This window comes from Neopsephotus bourkii, unplaced genomic scaffold (genome assembly GCF_033783945.1).
Source record: "Neopsephotus bourkii isolate Nb327-2 ecotype Australia unplaced genomic scaffold, CSIRO-AGI_Nbou_v1 NB_1505, whole genome shotgun sequence".
NCBI lineage: Eukaryota > Metazoa > Chordata > Aves > Psittaciformes > Psittacidae > Neopsephotus > Neopsephotus bourkii.
The window spans coordinates 385400-410055 of NW_026901981.1; the positions used below are offsets into that span (position 1 = coordinate 385400).

The following is a 24656-nucleotide window of genomic DNA, read 5'->3' on the forward strand; positions in this document are numbered from 1 at the left end:
CTCCACAACTCTTGCTATGGAAAGTCTGTAGCTATCTAAGAAGTGAAGGGAAAGATGCAAATAATACAATCAAAAGGAGACAGGAAGACCAATGTGGAAAATGAAAGCTGGAAAATCCTTCACACAAGGTTGTCAGGGAGGCAAACAACCACAGCCACACATGCACGCCTCTATAACACCCCAGACATTTATCATCACTGAGCCTGGAATTATCCTTTTTCCACTGTGGGCTGAGAGGACTTGAAGGGACCTGGCTCCAGCCCCACACCTTTCTCAGGCTGCAAAATGAACCATGGGCTCTTTGCAGCCCAAACAGAAACAGCCCCATCTTGCAGGAAATGGTAGTGGATCTGCTGGATTGGATACGTGGGGAGCACAAGCCAAAAGAGCTGCATGTCCCAGCCCAACCAGACCCTCCAAAGCCACACTCTGCCCTTCTCTTACCTCCTTTATGCCATTAGTGTGGAGTGATCCCATGGTGACCTTGCTGCTCTGAAGCAAGATTTGTGGCAGTACAGCCTATTCCTGTATCAAGCGAGCATCAGTCACCTGTCGGCTGAAGGACACCATGTCTGGCACATTTAGCACTGAGACCCCTCTATTTATGCAAAAGTCACCCAAGGACTTTGGAAGAAACTCAAGGTTTACAATGAGGAATGGGCCAGAAAAGTTGCTCTGCAGCAAGGTAAAGCCCAGCTGCATCTGGCCCTAAATCACGGCTGTGAATCAAAATGACACTGAAAATCACAAGAAAGGCATATGACCACACGACTTTGCTATATGCTAAACATTTGGGATTTTTCTGGTGTAACTTCCACATTATAAGTGAGTCCTTAAGGTATTCTCTCAGGCTTTTGTCTGTGAACATGAACACTAAAAAAAGCCTGTTTTTTAAAGAAGCAAATAAATTAAATAATAGATTTGTCCAAATTTGGAGAGGAATCACAGGAAGGACTGAAATGCTAAGATTATCAGACAGGCAATGCCACTTTGAGTTCATTAGGAGACTACTCAGCTTCACCACCTCACTGCAGTGAGGGCTGAAGACAGACTGATCATCCTGGGTTCAGCAGTAGCAGACATTTTTCTCCTTCCTGGTAGCTGGTGCAGTGCTGTGGTTTTGACTTTCAGCCTGGGAACAGCACTGATAACACCGATGGTTTTAGTTACTGCTCAGTCATGTTTACTGTGACCAAGGACTTTGTGAGCCTCATGCTCTGCCAGGGAGGAGGGGAAGCTGGGAGGAAGCAGAGACAGGACACCTGACCCAAGCTAGCCAAAGAGGTATTCCATACCACAGCATGTCATGCCCACTGTATAAACTGGGGGCAGTTACCCAGAAGGGCTAGATCACTGCCCAGTCGGTCTGGGTATCGGTCAGTGGGTGGTGAGTGGTTGTATTCTCTTCCCTTGTTATTTCCCTTCTCATTATTATCATTGGTGGTAGCAGCAGTGGTTTGTGTTATACCTTAGTTACTGGGCTGCTGTTTTGATTCTCCACCCCATCCCTCCAGGAGCGGAGGCGATGAAGGGGGAGAAGTGAGAGAGAGACTGTGTGGTTGACTGAGTTTAAACCACAACACCCATAGATTGACTTCAGCAGTAAGGCAAGGTGGTGGGAAGGAGACCTTCAGAAAAGCCAACATGAAAAGCTGCTTGGCCAAAGCCACCGCTTTGGTCTTGGGGGCTGAACTGTTGCATCACAGCAGCCCTGACCTCCTTTCTCCAGCCCTGCTGCAGAGCTGCTGGTGAATGTGTCTGGGGGACAGATTTGTTCATTAAGACCTTGCAGAAGTTCCTCCCCATGCTTTTCACCCCAGAAAGACGAATTGTCCCTCGCTGGCTTTTCCTGGAGGACTCTACTCCAGGCAGCTTGGAAAGTAGAGAGGACATGAGCCCCCAAGGCAGGAACTGAGCTTTATTCAGCCTGATGGCTTGTCTGCACAGAAGTACTCAGGAAAATTAATCTACAATTAAAAGAAGGTCTGATTTCAGAGTGGATTAGTCCAAGTGCACACAACCCACCAGGTGGCCACTCTTGTTTGGCTTCAAATCAGCCCTCACTTCATTTAGCCCTAATGAAGTAGGTTCAATCAAATTAAAGTCTCCTTAGCTCTGAAAGCCGATGAAGGGGAGCTGGTGCAGTGTCAGAAGGTTAATTCAGGAGAAATCTGGTGATGGTACCCACCTAAACAAGTACCTAAATGTCCCATTGGGCACTAACACTGACCAAACATCAGAGATGGGGCACTCCTCCCTTGGCAGCTGAAGTTGGTCTTCCCTGATTCCTGTACATGGAAAGCTCTGATTGATGTCAGATTTGATGTCACATCAGCAGCTCTTGCTGTTTGACCAGTTCTTGTCATGGGGAAAGGCAGGACAATAAGAAGACAGTGGACGGGCCCCACCATAGCACTGGGGAGCAGGTGCACGGTGCAGCAGGGTCCATCCACTGTCTGCTGTCTTCTAGGATGGGACAATGCAAGTGTACAGAGAGGTAATGGGGGTTTACCCATCCATAGCAAGGAGCAGTCTTGCTGGGAAGCATGGGGAGACTGAGTTCATCACCTTGCCCTCCTCTCCAGCTGGCTGGGATCATATCTGGGTTCATACTGAGCAGTGTTGCAAGGAATTGGCCCTGAGCTACTTATCCTGCCAGCTGAACCTCCGCCAGCCAGCCAGCACCAGGGGAGAGTTGTCACATCTAATGTCACTCAAGTTGGGCACTGTGCATCGGTGATGTGTCTAGACTCTAACCATCAGAGATGAGGGCCACAGGGGTCTTGCAAAACAAGAAACATAGAATCATAGAATCATAGAATGGTTTGGGTTGGAAAGGACCTGAAGATCATCCAGTTCCAACCCCCTCACATTAGACCATGTCACCCAAGGCTCTGCCAAACCATGCAGATCTCCTGTGGGTAGATTTTGCAGCCAAAAAACCTACCACTTTTTGTATCACACTAACCCTTGTAATGAGGAAGGGGAGCAGAGGGAATGAAGACCTTGGGCCCACTGTAGGAGAGGATCTGGTTCGAGAGCATCTTAAGAACCTGAGCATGGACCATCAGGTCCATGGGATCTGATGAAATCCATCCGTGGGTGCTGAAGGAGCTGGTGAATGAAGTTGCTAAGCCACTGGCCATCATATTTGAAAAATCATGGCAGTCAGGTGAAGTTCCCAACAACTGGAAAAAGGGAAATATAACCCCCATTTTCAAGAAGGGGAAAATGGATGACCCAGGGAATTACAGACCAGTCAGTCTCACCTCTGTGCCTGGCAAAACCTTGGAGCAGATTCTCCTGGAAGGCATGCTAAGGCACATGAAAAACAACAAGGTGCTTGGTGACAGCCAGCATGGCTTCACTAAGGGGAAATCCTGCCTGACCAATTTGGTGGCCTTCTATGATGGGGCTATGGAACTGATGGACAGGGGTAGAGCAGTTGATGCCTTCTACCTGGAACTGTGCAAAGCGTTCAACACTGTCCCACACAACATCCTTGTCTCTAAATTGGAGAGAGATCATTTTGATGAATGGACCACTCGGTGATAATGAACTGTCTGGATGGCCGCCACAAAGAGTTGTGGTCAATGGCTCAATGTCCGGCGGAGACCATCGAGTGGTGTCCTCAGGGATCAGTGTTGGGACCGGTCTTGTTCAACATCTTCGTCACTGACATGGACAGTGGGATTGAGTGCGCCCTCAGCAAGTTTGCCGATGACACCAAGCTGTGTGGTTGGTTGATCGCTGGAGGGAAGGAATGCCATCCAGAGGGACCTTGACACGCTTGTGAGGTGGGCTGATTCCAACCTCATGAAGTTTAACTATGCCAAATGCAAGGTCCTACACCTGGGTGGAGCAATCCCAGGCACAGCTACAGGCTGGGCAGAGAAGAGATTCAGAGCAGCCCAAGGAGAAGGACTTGGGGGTGCTGGTCGATGAGAAAATGAACATGAGCCGGCTTCAGTGTGCGCTCGCAGCCCAGAAAGCCAACCGTATCCTGGGCTGCATCAAAAGGAGCGTGACCAGCAGGTCGAAGGAGGTGATCCTGCCCCTCTACTCTGCTCTCGTGACCTCACTTGGAGTATTGTGTGCAGTTCTGGTGTCCTCAACATAAAAAGGACATGGATCTGTTGGAACAAGTCCAGAGGAGGCCATGAGGATGATCAGGGGACTGGAGCACCTCCTGTATGAAGATCAGATGAGAAAGTTGGAGCTGTTCAGCCTGGAGAAGAGAAGGCTGCGTGGAGACCTCATAGCAGCCTTCCAGTATCTGAAGGGGGCCTATAGGGATGCTGGGGAGAGACTCTTCATTAGGGACTGTAGTGATAGGACAAGGCGTAATGGGTTAAAACTTAAACAGGGGAAGTTTAGATTGGATATAAGGAAGAAGTTGTTTTCTGTAAGGGTGGTGAGGCACTGGAATGGGTTGCCCAGGGAGGTTGTGAATGCTCCATCCCTGGCAGTGTTCAAGGCCAGGTTGGATGAAGCCTTGGGTGAGATGGTTTAGTGTGAGGTGTCCCTGCCCGTGGCAGGGGGTTGGAACTGGATGATCTTAAGGTCCTTTCCAACCCTAACTGTTCTATGATTCTATGTTTCCATGATTATGACCCTTCTTGTGGCTTAGTCTCTTTCTAAAGGGAAAGAGTCAACCCCAAACCTAAATAGGAGCTATTGGCTTCTCTGTGACCTCTATTGGCTTCTCTGTAACCTAACAACCCAACAAAGCCAGGCCACAGAGGGGCATTAAAGCTGGCATTAGCAGCAAGGGATCTAATGCCCAGACTTTTGCCATCAAACTGAGGATACCACTTTCAGCTGGGGGCCTAGCATGCAAGACATCCAAGCTGCAGCCCTAAGGGGCCGAAAAGGAGAGAAAAGTCTCCAAACCTAGTGGAATAAGAAGACCACAGCCTGCTCACAGGCAGTTTTGGTAAAAAGGGAAAGAAATGGAGCTGTGTGACTGGAAGGTCAGTTTGTGCTGGCACGCAGCACCACTGTGGTGTTTCAAAGTGCTGTCCCCTGTTCTTGCACCTCCCTTTCCTCCACACCTCCCCTGAAGATTTACAGCAGGAATCACCCTCCTGCAACAGCTTCAGCCTTCTCCTGCCACCGAGGCTTTCAGTGGGGACGCTGCCAGCCCCCAGAGCTCAGGGCAGGACCAAGAGGATGCTTGTCCACCGGGAGGGCAGAATGGGCCAACGGAAAATCGATGGCTCCGAGGCGATAAGAGTTGAAGCCTCACCCTCCTTTGTGCGCCCAGCACCTCCAATGAGTCACGATCCAGCCCAAATTTACGCCCTCCAGCAAGAAACTTTATACTTAACCTTTTCGGAGTCATGAATCAAGTTGCCTTTCCCAGCCCATTCGTGCATCACCCACCACGGAAACAGGATGGACCCGAAGATGATGACTGAACATGTCTTGGACTGGATGGTCCTTATGGGTCACTACCACCTTGAGACTGTTGATGAGTCTATGATCTTTGGTCCTTAAAGACTCAAAAACGCTGTGATGTCTCGGAATCATTAGGGTTGGAAGGGATCTCTGGAGACCATCTAGTCCAACCGCTCTGCCAAGGCAGAGCCAGTGTCAAGTGGCTAAAGACATATGTGATGCCAAGTGATGCAGGAGCCACCTCCAAGAGGTACTGATGGCCTCCTCAAGCATCCATCCTCTCTAAGTAAGTATGTAACTCTCTAAGCAATTTTGGGTGATTCTTAGCTAAATACCCACTCCCCAGTGCCATCTCAGTTGCTGCTATGTTGAGGACAGGTTTTCTGCAGCACATCTGGGACAATTGAGAACCTTCACCAACAGAAGAGCTGCCACTATGTGCCCTTCACTCCGTGTTTTTACAGAAGAACCAAGCTGGATGGCAGAATCCATCCCTCTGCTGTACTTAGTCCCTCATGACCTTGGCTAGCCAAGGTTACCAAGCCAGCAGCCTGGAGATTTCCTGTTAACGCCGCAAGGAGGGCTCCACATTTCCTTGGGATCCTTTGTGTGTCGGTGCTATTTTGGGTCCCACCTCTTTTCCTTCAGCTCCCAGCCCACATCTCCCTCAGGGTGGGGCCTTCCCGGATAATTCAGAGCTCTATATATACACATGCTTATACGTATGCACCTACACATACATGCGAGTTGAGCCTTCGGGCATGGAGTGGACACGGGGGACTTGGCAGGAGGCTCGGTGCTATTCTTTAGGTGGGGAGAGCCTAGGAAGGGAAGGACACAGCTAACCCTCCCTCCTATTCAAAACTATTTAAAGACTGTCTGGCACAGAGCTGCTTTCCCACCAAATGGCTCCAGTGACGATCTGGCTTTACAGGCTGCGTAATCTGATCAACTTCTATTGTTGGCAAATTCATAATTACCTCATTATTTAACTCTCCTGAAACAGTCGGGTTTACAGAAAAAAAAATAAATCCATTTTTGCTCTTTTCTGTTGGATTTATTTTGTTTTTCGAGAGCACTGGGACTCAGTTTCCATTTGAAGAACTTCTGTTCTTCAACAGCTCCTGCTCTTCCCCTCCTTAAAATAACACGCATGATCACAGGCATGATAACACTGATGAAAGGCACAAACAGTAAGAGATGACCTTTTCCAGTGCTACTCTAGTACAGGATTCTCTAGCACAGCATATTTATTACCCAATGGTCTGTTATATGTAGTTGTGAGCAGCACAAGTGGAGGAGCTTTAACCATTTCCCCCCCAGAGAGGAATGATGCTCTTGTAAGTGTTATGCATTGGCTCGCATCCTTGCTCAGCCACAACCCTGGTTACATTTCTGCCTCAGTTTCCTCCATCCCTACATGCAAGAGAGGGTAGATTTTGGATAGAGGAGCTGTCTTTATTTATAGGCTGGTCTAGCACCTTTCTAACCGGGGCCCCAACTTTGGTTAGGTGCCAGAGCAATACAAATAATTACTAATAGTAATCCCCAAGAGAGTCTATTACATTATGGTTCAGCTTCCTCCCAAACAATTGCTCCTCTTCCTTGCTTTGTATGTTCTTCAAAAGAAGCGGCTGCTGTGCTTTAGGGCTGGGACACCAGCCGTGGTAAACATACACCCAGCGTTCCTGCTCCGCTGGGCCTGGGCAGCAAAGAGAAGATAAATCTGATTTAAGACAATCACATTGTGGGCAGGAAAAAAGAATCGAGGGTTTAATGGAAATGGCAACCTAGCAGCACTAAACAGCGTTTATCCTGAGAAGCCCCTTTGGGCACGTTTATTCACTATTTACAGGATGATCTTATGCAGAATGGCAATAAGAACAAGAAATGGCAAGAGGAGAAGTGCCCGCTGGTCTCTGTGCTCAAAACATCATTCAGAGAGTGGTAAAAGGTATAAAGACTGCAGGAGCACTGAGCTGAGGGAAGTAGAGATTTACTGTGAGCACATAGATGGCCAGTACTTGGGACACTTCCCTGCTTTCTACCTATACTGCAGGTACCCAAAAGATGCATAAAGGGAAAGATGACCCATAAATGAGAAGAAAAGTTCCCCTGGTCCACAGCCAGTCCTGGGCTGAGGTTGACCCATCCACTGGGTGTATGGGTTAGGCAAATTGTCTGTCAAATACACAGGGTATAGGAGCACCCCAATGCTATACATTAAGGTGCAATATCAAACTCCTGTGAGAGCTCAGAACCCAAAATACCAAGTGTCCAACAAAAGGTGGGATGGCAATGCAAGAGACGCCATCCACAATGGTTTGAGCTGGGTCACGTTAGAGCAGAGTCAACTTTGGGTGGGCTCTCTTGAGGCCCTTGGGTCCCCATTCAGTTAGCTTGCTCTGAAACACACAGTGGCACATCTTGGAGGAGGTTTTTCCATTGCCAGAACCTGGAATTTAGGTCTACACAGCAAGTAGCAAGGCGGAGAAGGAAAAGGGGTCTCACTAGCTGGCCAACTGGCCTGACTTAATGCTGACCAAGAACAATGTGTGTTTTGGTCACCCCTTCCAAGATGGAGCCTGCAACGGCTTTAATTAGTCAATCAAATGTGGCTTTATCATAGGAGATGAGACACAGCCGGGATCAGCCAGCTGGGTTCTTGGCTGCTGAATGACATTGTCTTTCCAGCCCAATGACTTCATTGTTATGACTCAATAGGGGAATAATGCTGTCCACCCAGCAGCCCAGCAAGGAGTGAGATTCCTGCGTGGTTTCAGAAGAGCACTGAGAAGTTCTGGGATGTCTCTGGGTTGGGGATGCAGCGCTTTGCACTCCGTGGTAGGCTTAAATGGCATGGTTACATGCTGAGAAATTCCAGCAAAAACTATAATATATAACACAAATATAGCAAGAAACAGTGTCAGATTCAGCTCTCAAAATCTCTCTGGACAAGTAGGTCCAGGTAGGGAGTTTGAGCATCAGGGGCCTCGCCACTTAGGCAGGAAAATCCTAGTGGAAAGAGAAGCTTGCAGCACTCAAGTGCAGGGTTATCTGGATGGAAAAGACTCCTTTTCCAGCAGGGTAATGTCACCTTTTGAGGTCAGAGCTTCACTGCTACCAAGCCCCTTCTCTCCAGGGCAGCGTCTGGAGGTTGTGCCGCAGGGCTGGCCATGGCAGGGCAGGGGAAGAGAGCAAAGGAAACAGGAAGGAAGAAGGAGCTGCATCCCCTCCCTGCTGTTAATCATCCTCCTCTTTCTTCTAAGAGAGGCCGGCAGGTCTGCAAGCCCCACAATGGGCTCCCACCTTGCAGGGGACCCAGAAGGTGACCTGCTCTGGGGGGCAGGAGGGGGATGCAGGGCTGTGCTTCATGATAACATCCAAGTTACTCTGCTCCTGAAATAGCAGAGACTGGATCCTACTTTTGGCTCAGCAGTGAAAGTCTGGCACATCAGGTTGGGCATTTCCTTTAGAAAACCAAGCTGCAGTCACAGTGGGGTTGGAGATGGGAGGAGAGGGCAGGGACCACAGGTCAGGTCCGTGATGGGATCCACAGAAAACCACCTGAGATAAGAGGAGTGTGAGGGAGACAGCACTGAACTGGGATACAGTGGATGCTGCTGGTAATCCTGGAGCTGGGGAGCAAACATGGGGAGGGTGAGGGAGAGCAAATGCAGCCCCATGCTGGGGATGTGCTACACTGGTGAAAGCTGCTGCTACGTGAACAGCCCTGTCATGTTTGTAAGTGATCACTTTCAAATCAAAGCATGGCTTTTCTGCAATAACTACCCTATTTCATGAGATACAAGAAAAAGAGTCCCTGATTATAGAAAGGCAGAAGAGAGAACTGAAAAATCCCCCCACAGACTACAAATCCAAAGGATAAAGGGCATAAAGCCACTTCAAGGAGCTAATGAGCCTATTAAGAAAGGATACTGAAGGAAGAATCATCTCTTCTTGTCAGACAGGACCACATCACTGTGAGGGTGCTGAGGCGATGGCACAGGGTGCCCAGAGAAGCTGTGGCTGCCCCATCCCTGGCAGTGCTCAAGGCCAGGTTGGACACAGGGGCTTGGAGCAAGCTGCTCCAGTGGAAGGGGTCCCTGCCCATGGCAGGGCTTGGAGCTGGATGAGCTTCAAGGTCCCTTCCAACCCAAAAACCATTCTGTGATTCTGTGATTTGGAGAAGCACAATTAAATATACAAAAAGACCCCCCTGTTGCCCTGAGCCCCATCTCATCCTGACATCAAGGCAAAATGCTCCTGGTTTCTGGTCAGGGCAGCAATTGGAAACCAAGCCCTGAGCCTGCTGACCATGGAGGCAAGGAAAGTTGACATCCACAGCAAATAGCAACTTTTAGCAATGCTGATTGATAACTCTCAGTAGTTGATTGTCATATTATTACTTTAAATAATTCATAACTAGCAAGCCTCTCTACTCCAGACACTGCTCTCTGGTGCAAACATATTCCTGGTCCCTGTTAGCTGCCATTGCTCTGCTCGTCCATCACCCGTTCCTTCCAGTATCCAGATCTCTCTGTGTGGACCACAGTGTCATGGATGAGAGTTTGAAATGCTCGAATGATGCATAAACCAGCACCAGGTCCTTTGCCCAGCAAGTTCTGCACAGCACAGTGGCCAGATAAGTAGGACACACATGCTGGAAGCCAGGTGTTGCATTGTGAGACTATGGATGGAGCAGATGGCCAAGCCCTGTGCTGCTGCAGGAGCTGAACCAGCTCTCCCAAGTGGGAGCAGAAGAGTGTTGGAGAAAAGGAAGAAGTGGGGCAAATCCCTATTGTGTAAATATGCAAGCAGCCCAGGTGCATGGAGGGCTTAACCTACCTGTGATGGAGATGAGTTACAGCAGCAGGACACTGGGCGCTGCACACACAGACTCTGACCCCAGGAAGCTGGCTCAAATCCTGATCCAACCAGACCCAAAAGCTGGTATTTATTAATGTGAAACAAATGCATTACTACTAGTAATCCCTATATTACCAAGGACAGGGCTCCTCCTTTCCCTACTCTTGGTAGTTCCATGGTGACAGCCGTGGATTGAGCAAGCTAGACCCTTTGACTTTGGGAAGTCCTGTGAGGCCTGGGTAACACCAAATTGCACCAAGTAACAAGCCATTCCCTGCCTTTTGTAAGGAGGAATATGGGAAATCTGCCCACAAGCACCTCACGCACATCTGTCCATCTCAGTACGGAACAGTCTTGTTGCCTAAAGCAGGAGCTGAGAGATCTGAGAGTCTTTCTCTGCCTACATGAAGTAAATTCCTGCAGCAGGAGTACTTTCACCACTTCAAAGACAGGCTGTGAGCATCTGCTCTCATCAGATGTGGGCAGAGGCAAAGTCTGATTAACCCTTGCTCCCTCCTGTCCCTCCATGGGGTGCATGCCTCTGCTCTGAGGCAAAACCCTTGCAGAAACAGCTTGTGGCCTGCACTTTTCTTACCCTTCCCCTGCTGTGATGAGCATCAGCCTTCAGGATGGGAGTAAATAAATAAAGTGCAATCCTAAAAGCGCTTTCCAAAACCCAGCTTCAAAGCCAGTTCACCCACAGACGTTTTCCAGCGCTTCTCCCACTCACCCATCCTCATTATCAGCCCCCTTCTTCCCAGCGCCTCTGGGTACCAGTTTTCCCAGCCAAGACAGAGATAAACCCTTGCCCCCAAACTGCTTCTGAGCTGGATTATTATAGGGAAACCCTTCCCTGCAAGGCCAGCTGGGCTGTGTTCACTGCTCTCGGGGCGCCCATTCCCAAGGAAAGCAGCTTACAGCCCAGCATCGCTGCTGCCGTCCCCCCAAGCGAGCCCCTTCCTAATCAGATTGAAGCGGCCCTGCCAGACACGCAAAAAGCTCTCATGGAAGACAAAGAGTAGAGCTGCAGCCCTCCTCCACCAGCTCAAACACAAATACAGCCCCAAAATAGCCGGCATTCCTTTGGCATGGCTGTCCCCCAAGTATTTTGCATCAAATCCGCAAGGCACACGTAGCTTCTTCTTTTGGTGGTTTTCTGGCTTTTGTTGTTTTTCCAAGCAGATTTTTGCAGGTTACCTCACTGGGATTATTAGTGGGTTTTTCTGTGTAAGAGCATAGCTGAGATAATAGAGTTATATGCACTGGGACCTCAGCAACCACCACACCAGAGCTTGGGTTTGGGTCTTGTCCAAACCAGCTCTCTGCGGTTCCCTCTTGACTTTCTCACTAATAAGCATCATGCCAGGACTCTGTGTGCATCCTGATGCCTATCCAGTTGTTCACAGCATGTCCTGCAATGACAGAAGGTTTTACACTGGTCAGGGAGTGAATGCAGAGGGTCCTGCAGGAGCAGGAACTGCTGGTGAGGCTGATAAGATGATGATGAGATGTTGTAATATCCATTCCTAATGTGATCAGGGGATGGAGAGCCCTGCTCCTAGTGGCTGTGCCACTAAAACCCCTTTAAGATCTCCAAAAGGTTACCCTGCTGTTAGCTCCCCATGTTTCATAATAGAAACACACAAAAGATGGATTTTATTTTAAGCAGAAATAAGTCTTTCATTTATCAACCCATCAGTTTGGGCTTCAGTGTTTCCCTCCCTAACCCACAAAGGGCATTCATAAAGGGCCGTACAAAGTACACATTGACCATGAGGTCCCCTGCTTCTCTTGCTGCCAACCCAACATGATCTGGAGGACACTGACAAGGGGAACATGGACACTGATGGGTGCTTTGTTGTGAAGTCTACAGTGGTGGTTGTATCAGCCATCCTTGTCCTTGTTAGGAATAGCTTAACACCACCCAGTCAACTATTGGCCTTTTGGTTGGAAAACTCCACAGAAAACAAGGATTTGGTGAGATGGCAAATTATAGGCCAGACTTTGATAACCACTCACCATGGCAGAGCTTCTCTGGAGCATAACTATTATGGGATATTGATCCTCCTAACAGCCTTAGAAGGAGTTGGCCTAATGAAACACAGAGTGAGGGTTGCAGATCTGGCCCATCTGCATGATGCTAGTGCATCCTCTGCCTTGAGCTGGGCTGAACTGTAGCGTATCAGACAACTTTATCAGCCTTAACTGATGTGTTGTAGTAGAAGCAGATGTGTCCACACTGTGGAGGTGATACCCCAACAGCTATAATGGCTATGGGCAAGAACACTGATAGCAGGAGTGGCAATTGCAATCGTCTCAGTGGCAATGGTTGCTCGCAGCAGCTTCCTGCCTAGTGAAGATGTCCTTCGAAAAGGGTCTCCTATGGTGAGGAGCTCAAAACACTGCACTAAGAACATGTCTATTGTCAAGAGGTTTGGGTTTTATCCTTCTTCTTTCCTCCTCTGATGGTTGCCTTAAGCTGCAATGTTTTATTTGTCAAGCTTGTTGGAGAAAGCAAGGAGATGCATCTAAATAAGCTGGATAAGAGGATCCAGGCTTCACCGGGCTCTGCAGAATTGTCGATTAATACTGATTTACTTTGGAAAGAAGAGGGGGGATTGAGTTTATCTCTCCCACCTTCCCCACAGTCTCATGATAGGCATGCAGTGTAGATGGATGGAGATCCACCAGGATCTGCTAGGTTATGTTTCTCTCAAACACAAGAAGGATCGCTCTAAGCTGGCCTCATCCACTGGGAGAGGCTGTGTGCACTGCCATGGGCCTCAATCCATCAAGGCCAAATCTCTTCCGAATTTGTGAAGGACCAAAGTGAAGATTAAATCTATTGTATGCTAAACCCAACTAAGGACACCCATGGCTCTTGGAGAACTTGGATTTTCCAACACTAAACAGGACTTGATTTGGATGTGAGACAACACCTAGGCAGGCAATTAAAGGAAGCTTCATTAATTCTTGCTTTTCTTTATTACAGTTTCTGTCTGCTCATGCTGTGGGCAGATATCCAGGGTATACAGACACTAAGTAAGTGTGGGGTTTGCCTTCAGTTAGATGGGCAGAAGTTATATATACCCTAGGATATAAATCTCAGCTGGCCAGTTACATTCCCTTTGCAGCTCAAGGAGAGACACAACCAGCCGCTCCAGCAATGGTTAATCCTAAAACACAAACCCAAGTGGAAACTGGCAGCTGAAAACCAAAATTGATCCTGCTCCCCTTTTAAAGAGTAGAAGTGAGTTTTAAGAGAACGATTCCTGTTTATTCAAAACCCTTGAGGAACACAAACTGATTCATTTCAGTCACTGAAATCCGTCAAAGGTTGACGCTTGAGATTTGCTCAGTGAAGTGTTTCGCTTTAAACTCAAAGGTATGTTGAAAAGTTTATGCCGTAGGTATCCAGGCCCTTGGCTACCTGGTGTCTCTTAAAGGAATTTTAAATGCTGTTTTGCATCTGTCAGTTCAACAGATTTCCTCTGCAGGTAAAGAGTGATTGCCACCAACAAGCCCCAAATCAATGAGGATTCAAACCAGAGCAATGGCAGTCTATAGAACAGCTTAAATATGTTTGTAGTGTGTCCACCTGGGTAGAAAACCAAAGAGTGGGCTGTAAATCTCCAAGTTCTACAATAAGCAACTGGGGAGAACCAGCCCTGATGAAGGGCTATAGCTATGACTTGTAAATGAAACACATGATTAAAATCAAATCATTCAAATGAAGGCTTTCTTCTTCCGTATTTCAAATGGTGATTCAAATTCATAATTTAAGCCACACTAATTTAAATCAAAGCACCCTGCCATAAAAGGAGGTTTTGAACCCTTTGTGAGGCTTTAATGAGGAAAAAAAAAAGGACACTCTTCTGTTGAATGCAGTTGATGGGGTTTACTGGTGCAATTTCTGGGTAGGAACTATCTTAGAAGCCTACAGAATTGCACAGACTGAGAGTCTTGAGGTCTTTTTTCAGCTGTCTGGGAAAACTCCCAGGAAACAAGAGGATTTCCTATACTAAGGTGGTGTAATAAGCTCAAAACTTACTTTTCCACAGTATTCCACATGAGTGTTCAGGGCAGGAGAATTTATCACTTGTGCCAAGAGGTCAGCATCTCTCATTGTTTTTTTGGCATGGGAATTACCCCGAGGCTTGGGCGAGTGTGGAGGTGGTGGTGAGCTGAGATTTAACTCCTGCATGCTTCAAAAGTAGGGTTAAAGGTGTGATTTTTACTTCATGGCTTTAAGCCAATGTGATACCATGTCTTGTTTTGCTTATGTTTTGTCCCAGATGCCTCTTGGCTGGATCAGGAACCTGACAGGAATTGCTGGTTCATCCCATTTTCAGCACACACATCACTACTGCCCAGCTTTTCCTTGCCACATGGGATTTTGGTGTGCTTATACCATTGCTTTGCTTTGGTATCAATTCATATGCCCTTTGAAAGAGGCAGTGGAGAGAACAAACACTTCATAGCATTGTGTCAAACCAAATCAGGGGGCTGATGCATCTGAAAGCTGAACCAATATTAGAAGAAAGAACTAGAAAAAGAGGAAAATAAAACAAGAGGGGGTCATTTCATGCTTTTACTGAGTTTTGCTGCTCTCTCCACTTTGCCAAGAAAAGCCCATAGGGAGAAATGTTTATTCCTTTGCTATTTTAACCTATGTAGGCTCCAAATCAGGTCACCAGCAGCTACAGTGGGGGATGATGGCTGAAAACATGCATGAACGGGGATGCTGGGTTTGGAGTTGTGCGGTCACAACCTGGTTTGAGGGTGCTCCTTGTCAGTGGGCCTAGTGCCTGGTAGAAAATTTGCTTCCCTTGCCTGTGCTTTAAATATTTTTTCTGTTGCTTAATAAATCAGAAATATCCAAGAAGGTCAACTGTAATTCTTTAATTCCATGTATATACATATATATCATAGAACCACAGAACAGTTAGGGTTGGAAAGGACCTTAACATCATCAAGTTCCAACCCCCCTGCCATGGGCAGGGACACCTCGCTCTAAACCATATCACCCAAGGCTACGTCCAGCCTGGCTTTGAACACTTCCAGGGATGGAGCATTCACAACCTCCCTGGGCAACCCATTCCAGTGCCTCACCACCCTCACAGGAAAGAATTTCCTCCTTTTATCCAATCTAAACTTCCCCTGTTTAAGTTTTAACCCATTACCCCTTGTCCTGTCACTACAGTCCCTAATGAAGAGTCCCTCCCCAGCATCCCTATAGGCCCCCTTCAGATACTGGAAGGCTGCTATGAGGTCTCCACGCAGCCTTCTCTTCTCCAGGCTGAACAGCCCCAACTTTCTCAGCCAATCTTCATACAGGAGGTGCTCCAGTCCCCTGATCATTCTTATGGCCTCCTCTGGACTTGTTCCAAAAGTTCCATGTCCTTTTTATGTTGAGAACACCAGAACTGCACACAATACTCCAGGTGAGGTCTCATGAGAGCAGAGTAGAGGGGCAGGATCACCTCCTTCGACCTGTATATATATATATATACATATATATATACTATATATATCCAGGATATCGGTTACCTGATGTTATTCCAGTATAACCGCTGCTACCCACATCTGCGCTGGGGAGCACAGTGCATCCCTTTAACTACTCTGCTTTTTCTCATAGTCAAGCATACAGTATCTCGATAAGCAGCATATAATAGTCACCCTGAGACCTATCCAATTCCCACAGTCTGCAGCAGGATCATTTTTACTTTCCCATTTTTTTCTCCCCATTTGCCTACGTGGTGGAATGTCTTATCTCACCCTCCTGCTTTAGACTCCAGGGAGGAGAAAAACTATTGCTATTAGGTTTCAAAGGAGGACTTTCTCAAACACAGTTTCTCCAAACCCTTCTTGCAGATTCTTTCAAGTCCCCTTTGATGAAGTTGGAAATTTGGCTTTTTCTCTTTGCCACTTAGAGTAAATGCCTGACAAGGTTGTCTTCTCATTTCTCTACAATGGATCTAATTGATCTTTAAGCACTACAGCTTAACTCTAAGCCAATTTTTACCTCCTCCTCCAGTTAAATTTACTAAAATCAATTAAGGATCAGAGGGAAAATTTCAGCCTTTGCCACTAATAACTAAGGCCTTATTCTTCCCCTGCAAAATGACCTTCCTCTTCTGTTTCACCAGTCTCATGAGCCATATGGCATAAGACCAAAGCTCCCTGCACACAGAGCTTGTAAGACAGAGGAAAAGCCACTGGATTAATCCAATTTTTATTAAGGATGCTAAGAATATGAGCCAGACCTCAAGCAACATATAAAATGGGACTAACTCAGAAATAAAATATAACCTTTTTCCATTTTGGAGGAGGTTTTAATGCAAATCCTGTCTGCCCTTTTCTAAGGCGTCTGTCCTGTACCTGTCTTCCAACACAGACTTGGTTTCTAAATGTAAAGACTGCGTTCTTCTTATCTGGCTTTCCATTTTGCAGCCTTTAGGGTGCACTCCTGACCCACCACCAAGAAGTTCTTCCAGATCCTGAAAAACAAATCTTTTTGACCTTTTTAAGCAAATACAGATGCTGTTATGGAACATAAGTGCACCCAGGGTACTTCAAGTGCATCCTGGGTATTTCCAGTGTAACATCAGACCCTGTTAGGTAGCATGTATGGAGGCAAGCATCTATAGGGGTTAAGTCATCCCAAAACACATCAACATTGCCTTCAGAAGATGCCCATTTCTCTCTGACCAACAGCAGCTGGATTCAAGAATGACTCATCTCCAACCTCAAACAACTTGGTTAAGTATCCTAACCTACATGGCATTTCACTGGGTCCTTCGGTGGGAGGCAAAAGCAACTTGCCCACAACTGCAGAAGAGCTGGTACCACCAGGACTCCCAGTTTTCCCTTTCTCTGTAAGGCAGTTCATTCCAGCCTTCCCAAATGGGGGCCCTTTCCCTTTCTGCTGCCACCCAGCCCCAGTACTATGCCGAGACATAGGACCTTGGGCACTGGAAGCCAAATCTCAACTGGCATGTTGTCGTCCTGCAGCTGGTTTATTGCAGATGCACATCAAAAAGCAGTTGAATTACAATAGCCCCGAATAAATCATAGAATCCCAGCCTGGTTTGGGTTGGAAGGGACCTTAAAGTTCACCCAGTTCCAACCCCTGCCACGGGCAGGGACCGCTTCCACTAGAGCAGCTTGCTCCAAGCCCCTGTGTCCAACCTGGCCTTGAACACTGCCAGGGATGGGGCAGCCACAGCTTCTCTGGGAACCCAGAAAAGGTTCATTCCCCTGTGTTACCCCTTCTGCTCTACGCTGAGCATTGAGGCATTGCACTGAGTTAATTTTAACAAGTCATTTGCATCCTCCTGCCTCCTTGCAACACTTTGTCACCAAACTGTCACCAGCGTCTGCTGCATGGTGCTGGCCTACAGCCAGGCAAGCCATAGGATGTACTTTATCTATGGGACAGAAAAGGAGCCTGCAACATGCAGAGCAGAGCATGCTGCAACGATGCAGAGGTTCACAAAGCTGTCATGTTTAGTGATGAGGAAAACGTCAGCAAGAAGGATTGGGGCCCAATAAACAAATGATCATTTGAGGATATTGATGCCATTGGGGTTTGGAGTAACTTTACCTCTTGAAGTAGAGAGGGTTTTTGTTTCTTTAGGGTTGATGGGACATCCTGGTATTTGCTGGTTCCCAATAGCTTTCAGCAATATTCAGCACTGAAGGCTGACTCTGAGACACAGTAAGGCTCAATTCAAGTGACGATGTGCATGACCCCCCAAATAACCCACCACAGAGCTTTGCCTAGAAGGCAGCAATGCTACTACTGGCTCTTTCCACGACTCCCCAGGCACTCACTATTTCTAGCACTATTTGCAATTCAAAGACAGCCGTTAAGGTGAAGCAGGCTAAATCTCAAAGAAACCTGGAGACATTTAAGACCAGGCTGGATGTGGCTCTGGGCTACCTGATATACTTCGAGATGTCTGTTCTCACTGCAGGGGGTTGGACTGGATGAGCTTTGAAGGTCCCTTCCAAGCCAAACTGCTCTGTGATTCTGTGAAACCATCTCCCCTAGCTGTGGATAGAGCAGAGGACGCTGATACCCGTGACTTGGAAGGGTAACTAGAAGAAAACTAGCACTACATCAGCATGGCCCCACATTCTCACACCGTAAAGGAGTAGAAACCAGAAGTGCAAAGTCAGCAGAGGGCCCAGCTCCAAACTTATTGTGATAAAATACCTCTAAATGTCACTTGTCACTTCTCCCCATGCAGTATCATGAGGTTGCTTCTGGCTGTGGAAAGCTGTTGTTGCATTGCAGGCTCCTGCTCATCAAGTCTTTGTTGATGATCTTTGCACTAAGATCGCAACTGAGAGCATCTCCCCATCCCTAGACACTCACCACATGGTCTCTCCACCAAACAGCACACAGTATAAACAGATGCATGCAAAATAGAGAGAGAAACCGTGGCACAGCCAGTCCTTTAAACAGCATTTCAGCCCTTTGGTTCATAGCATATCATATATGATTTAAGTACAGTGACAAGGAAGATCATCTTTGTCTCCTCAGCTCTGTTTACCTTCTCAAACAGGGCTGTTAAGCTCCAAAGTGACACATTTCCAAGTGAAAGCTAATCCCAATGCTTAGACACCTTGAAACTGGAGCTGTGGCATGGGCAGAGCACATCCCTCCTGCCTCTACTCTGTTTTAATTGGATCTCCATATTCCTCAAGGACCTCCTGAGCAAAGCACCACAAGGCTTCAGCCCAGCCTACAACACACAAACATGCAATTAGAGCTCTTGGCACCTAACAAAGCACAGATGAGCTGTCCCCATCCCTCCCAAAGAATGAAGAAGCAACAGGAGAAAGCTCCTCACCCTGTGGGGTGGGACACCATCACGTCAGGCAGTTTGGGGGAAAATATGGTGTTTTTTAAGGTTCAGCCCCAATGGCATGGGGAAAAGGTTTTGGGTGAGGTGGGTTGTGCATTCCCAAACCCCATTGTGCAGTAGGACCTGCAAAGCCCCCATGCAGGATTAGTTTTGAGCTTGGTTGTCTCACAAGCTACAAACCTCTTCATCAGGGGTTGTAGTGGTAGGATAAGGAGTAAGAGGTTTAAGAGTGAATGTGCTTGACAGTCCCAAGACCACTGCATCTTTGCAATGTGGACTAGGAATCAAAGCACTGGGGTTAGTGGTGCGTTGAGCCCAGGTAGCTGGAGAACAACAAAAAGAAGTGAAAAAAAGCAAAGCTGGGTCAGGTCTCTGTGAAGGAAAGGGCAGGCATTGCAGGAATTCCAAAACAACATCCTTAGGTGGAGGTTGGCCAGTTATGGGAGAAGCTGTGCACGTCAACAGGCTTTCGAGAAGGAAGTTGGCAGAAGTATGTGAAAAGGCTTCGGATGGCTTGCGAGATCTCACATGCCTGCACACGGGGAACGGACCAAACTGGGCTATCTGGATTCCTGCAAAGGGCAAACCCTCTCGTGACGTTGAGGTTGGCTGTGGAGCAAGACTGAAGGTGAGGTGGATGCTCAGGCTGCGTGTTTCTGCCTATGTGTGGTTCCCCATCAGATCAACAGCCAAAAGAAGAAGTTTTGTGCCCCTATGGGTGTGTTGTTCACTACGTGCTTGGTCCTGCTACTGCTTGGACCACTTGGAGATGTAGTTACTGAATGCAGCTGGGCTTGGGGCTAGAGAAGCACAGAGCAGCTCAGCTGGATGTGATGAAAAAGGTTAGATTTAGGTTATATATTAGGCAGCAGCTTTTCCCTGTGAGGGTGCTGAGGCACTGGCACAGGGTGCCCAGAGAAGCTGTGGCTGCCCCATCCCTGGCAGTGTTCAAGGCCAGGTTGGACACAGGGGCTTGGAGCAAGCTGCTCCAGTGGAAGGTGTCCCTGTCAGTGGCAGGGGTTGGAACTGGAGGAGCTTTAAGGTCCCTTCCAACCAAAACCATTCTGGGATTCTACAGCAGTATCTCATCTTCCCAGAGCATCACCCTATAAGGATGAAGCCACATTTGTATCATCCTCCCTGGCCCGGGAGAGCATCACAGGGCTCTGGCTGCTGCAGTGTGGGTCCTTAGAGAAGGGGGAAAGGGGTCACCCAGTCACCATACACGGCAGGTATGAGCAGGTGGGATGAATGGGGTCCTGCACCTAACCCCAAACATCTCCTCTCAGCTCTTGTACAACGATATAACACCCAGAATAACATGGGGAGGCTATTGCACAGCCTGAGGGATCCTCGCTGGCTATAATCAAACTCCATCAGTCTCCACTGCCTGAACCCCAAAGCACCCCAGAACTCATGTCAACAGGCTTAGGTCTTTCAGAGGGCACAGAGGGGGAGAGAAAATGCATGCTTTACAGGGCAAATAATAACCCAAGCACAACCCCAGCCTCCCTGCAAATGCTGAGAGCAGATATTCCCAGCCAGTCTCCCATCAATGACAACATGAATGATCACCATCCTCCTCCTCATAAGCCTTTAAAGCAACTCTCTGGAATTGAATCAGTGTCTTGCATGGTTCCAGCTCCTTTCATCCCAGGATCTTCAAGTGCTTTACAAACAATTCTTTAATTAAGCCTTCTAAACAGACCCCGGGGTACGGTTACTGTGTCTGCTTCACCACTGGGGAAAATCAAAGCGCTGCACTGCTAAAGCAGCTCACAGAAAGGTTGCAAAAGCCTTATCGAAGTTCCTCCAACAGCAAATCCATAAGGAGATATGCTCTGCTTCGATGCTGATTTAAAACCCTCTGGTTAACAATGGTTTTTCTCCTCCTGCAGGCATGGCCCCAATTGCCCTCCCCTGCCCATGTCAAGATTAGTATTCAGTGGATAAAATGGGGTTTAAAAATGCACATCTTTGACAGCGTGTCTTGGACAAACACAACTCCCAGTACCCTGGAGCCAGCACAGCTTTGGGAATGAAAAGGAGTGTTTTGGCAACAAGGATTTAAAACCCATCAATCTGTTTGCTTTGAGCTGGGCAAAGGGTTGAGCTCTGGTTAACCCCCCATCCTGCCTTTTTCTGCCCCCAGGACAGGTTGGAGCTGTGTCTCTTTTTAACCCCGTGAAAATAAAAGGTATCCTATTTCTCTTGCTGATGCAATTTGGCCAAAATACCCCGTGTGGGATAGAAGATGATGTATGGAGAAAGAACAAATAGAATCAAACGTCCTGTGAACACGCTGTAATGGATGAACTTAAAGATGTTACTTGCCCGATGTCATGTTTGCTGCCTCTCGTACACACTGGCTGTGACTTCTCTGAGCCTGATTCCATTCTGATTCACAGCAGGGAAATAAAAGGAGAACCTCTGCAGATACAAGCCTGGGAGCTGGTGTTTCTAGTGAAGTAGCTGTACCCCAAATACCTGCTTTTAAGAACGTCAGCAGCCTTCTGCTGAGGCTGATCTGTTGTTGCCTTCTTCCCCATGGTACCCAAAACTACGCGCCGAAATCCCAGCTCCCTGCTCACGCACCCATTTCACATCCAAATCGTGAGGACTCCATCCCAACTACTGTTAAGATACCCCATATCTTACAGTTCCACCTGCAAACCCAGCTTCTCCCCATTTTAGCAGGTGAATTTTAGGCTTTGAGTAGCTCAGATGACTGCAGCAGATACCAGCCCTACAGTTAAACACTGCTGGACTCTAACCCCTAACACCTAGCAAAGAGGGGTGCTTATTTTGGGTCCCTAAGGAAGAAAACCCTGTTGCCAATAGCCAGGGAGCAAAAAAGCACCTCTAAGGAGCTTGTTTTGAAACCTCAGAGCAGCAACACGTGGCAGAAAACACTGTTTTAAAGGATTTAATACATTAATTGACGAAAAAAATGTAATAGGATCATTTGGGAGTGCTACAGAAGCAGGTCCCACCACCACCCTCCTGCTTAGGGCCGGTTTTGTACCAATTCCAGCCTATTTTGAAGAACAGGACCATCTGAGAAGGCAAAGTCAGCTAAACTCAGCTAAATTTTGGCCAGCACATGCAAAATTGCATTAGCAGCCCCTACTTTATGCCAACACGAGTGAGGTTGAGGCTTCCTAAGTTTTAATACAAGCAGAAACCTTCTCTTTTAAAGCCCAAGTTGACATCAGGGAGAGATGGGCATTTCCCACCTGCTCTTCCACCAAGCCCTGGCATTGGGAGGAGCAGGAGCAAACCAGACAGGCAGTGATTCTATTCTACTATATTCTATTACATTATATTTTTCCTATTCTATTCCATCCTATTATGTTCCATCTCACCCTATTCTATTCCATCTCATCCTGTTCTATTCTGTCCCATTCTATTCCACCCTATTCTGTTCCATCCCGCTCTATTCCATCCTACTTTATTTCATCCTATGCTATCCATTCCATTTTACTCCATCCTATGCGATCCATTCCATTTTACTACATCCTATTTCACTTCATAGACTCATAGATCCTATTTTACTCCATCTTATTTTATTCCATCCTATTTTATTCCCTATTTCCCCCCCTCCCTCATCTTCCCTGAATATAGAAAAGAAATACCCCTCTCCTCCCTACCTTTATTCACTTTGGAAACAATCACTGCATTCCCTTTCCCTGCTCCTTTTTGGCACGGTTTATGGTAATCTCTCCAATGCAACACCCCACCAGAGAACAAGACCCTTATCACCCCTTAACCCCAGTACTACCACAGGACCCCACTCACTGCTTCCAATGCCATTCCCAAACATGATGCATGATGCATCCTGCATGGGTCCCCATCCACCCCACACCGAAGGGTCTCCAGAAGTTTATCCTTTTTCCAGTTCCACCATCAACTTCCACCAGGGAATTGCTGTTTCCCACCAGCTTCCCCCCTCCTCTTTTCCCACGCTATCAGGGGTGAGACCTCACATTCAACACACACAGCACTTGGCACACCGGACCACACAGAAGTGGACGCATCAAACCCAACCAAAGATCCCCCCGCTTTTGCTCCATAGGACCCCAAAAGATGAGTGCGAAGCTCAGCGCTTTGCACATCGACCTCCCAACAGCCCGAACCCCTGCCCAGCGGCTTTGTGAAGCCGGATGGAGGAGCGGAGAAGCGGCGTGTTTAGCGCACACCGCTGCATAATGAAACAAGCACTGCGGCTCTTGAGCCTCAAGTTGAGCTGCTGCGGGCGGTTCGATGCGCTTAGTTTGTAAATAAGCAGGTAAATAAGCCTGGATTCGCAAAGCGGGTGTGTATGAAGTGTCTTTCCCACCTTTCCACCCTATCTGCTCCCAGCTAACGAGTAGCAAAGGGGGAAAGAGGGGAAGGCGAAGAGGCGAGGGATGTCGGAGGGGGTCCGGGCGGCACTTACCGAGCAGCAGCAGCGGCAGCAGCAGCGGTGCCCGCATCGTGCTTCGGTGCCGTCCCCACCGCGGCTCCCGGCTCAATCCCGGCGGGGCGGGCGGGCTCTGCCCTCCCCCGGCCCCGGTCCCCCCCCCCTTCGCCTTCTCGCGCTGTCGGGGGAGGGACAACGCGGCCCCGATCCGCCCCAGCCTCCGCCCCCCGGGAGAAAGGGGGAGATGGAGGGAGGGTGAGAGGTTGTGGGGTACCAAGGGGAAACCGCATCCCTCATGGGTAGGGGGTTAGGGGGGGGATTCCCAAGTGCATGGGGAGGATGGGGGTTTAAGGGGATTTGCGGGTTTCGTTGGGATGGGGACTTGGGGGGGGGGGGGATTTGGGGTTCTTATTCACAAGGGGGGATTTAGAGGTTTTGTTGGGATGGGGCCTGGGTTTTCTATGGTTTTCATCAGGGTAGAAGGTTTGGAGGGATTTTGGGAGTTTCGTTGGGATGTGGGATTTGGGATGCTCATTGGGATGGGGATTTAGGGGAGATTTGTGGTTCTTAACTACGTGTGGGGACTTGGGATGTTCATCAGGATGGGGATCTGGAGGGTATGGGGTTCTCAACTGCGTGGGGGAATCTGGGGGTTTAACTAGGGTAGGAGATTTGGGGTTTTTTAGGGGGGATGTGGGATTCCCCCATGGAATTCCTCCCCTGGAATGAGGTGGTGGGTTTGGGGATCTCATTGGGGTTGGATTTTGGATTTTTATTGGGCTGAGGGTTTGGGGTGGTTGGAATTCCCCCCTGCATTTGTGGGGGATTTGGGGTTTCAAACAGAGTTGGGACTTGAGAGGGATTGGGACTTATCATCTAGGTGGGGGTTTCTAAGTTGACTGTGGATTCCCACCCAGACTGATAAGGATTTGGGATTTTCACCTGGATGGGGACTCGGGGATCAGCTTGGGATTCCCACCGGCATGGAGGAAATTTGGGATTTTTATCAGGATGGACATTTGGGGGTGGATTTGGGATTTTCAGCTGGGTTTGATTTGCAATTCTCACCCTGCTTTTAAATACCATTTAAATAAATTAAGGTACATTTG

The 24656-nt window shown here is 48.1% G+C and overlaps 1 protein-coding gene and 1 long non-coding RNA gene across 5 annotated transcripts in view; both read right to left on the reverse strand.

Moving 5' to 3' along the window:
• The window catches only part of PODXL (podocalyxin like), a 45873-nt gene extending 22155 nt beyond the window's left edge, over positions 1–23718 (reverse strand). For 3 of the 4 annotated variants that reach the window (XM_061369531.1, XM_061369530.1, XM_061369528.1), the window contains exon 1: positions 23584–23718. In XM_061369531.1, coding sequence (XP_061225515.1) covers positions 23584–23620 — 37 coding nt within the window. In that variant the 5' untranslated portion in view covers positions 23621–23718. The remainder of the gene's footprint in view (positions 1–23583) is intronic. The other variant, XM_061369529.1, reaches the window with a different exon arrangement.
• The window catches only part of LOC133221006 (uncharacterized), a 179765-nt gene that overhangs the window by 89286 nt on the left and 65823 nt on the right, over positions 1–24656 (reverse strand). The window lies entirely within an intron of this gene.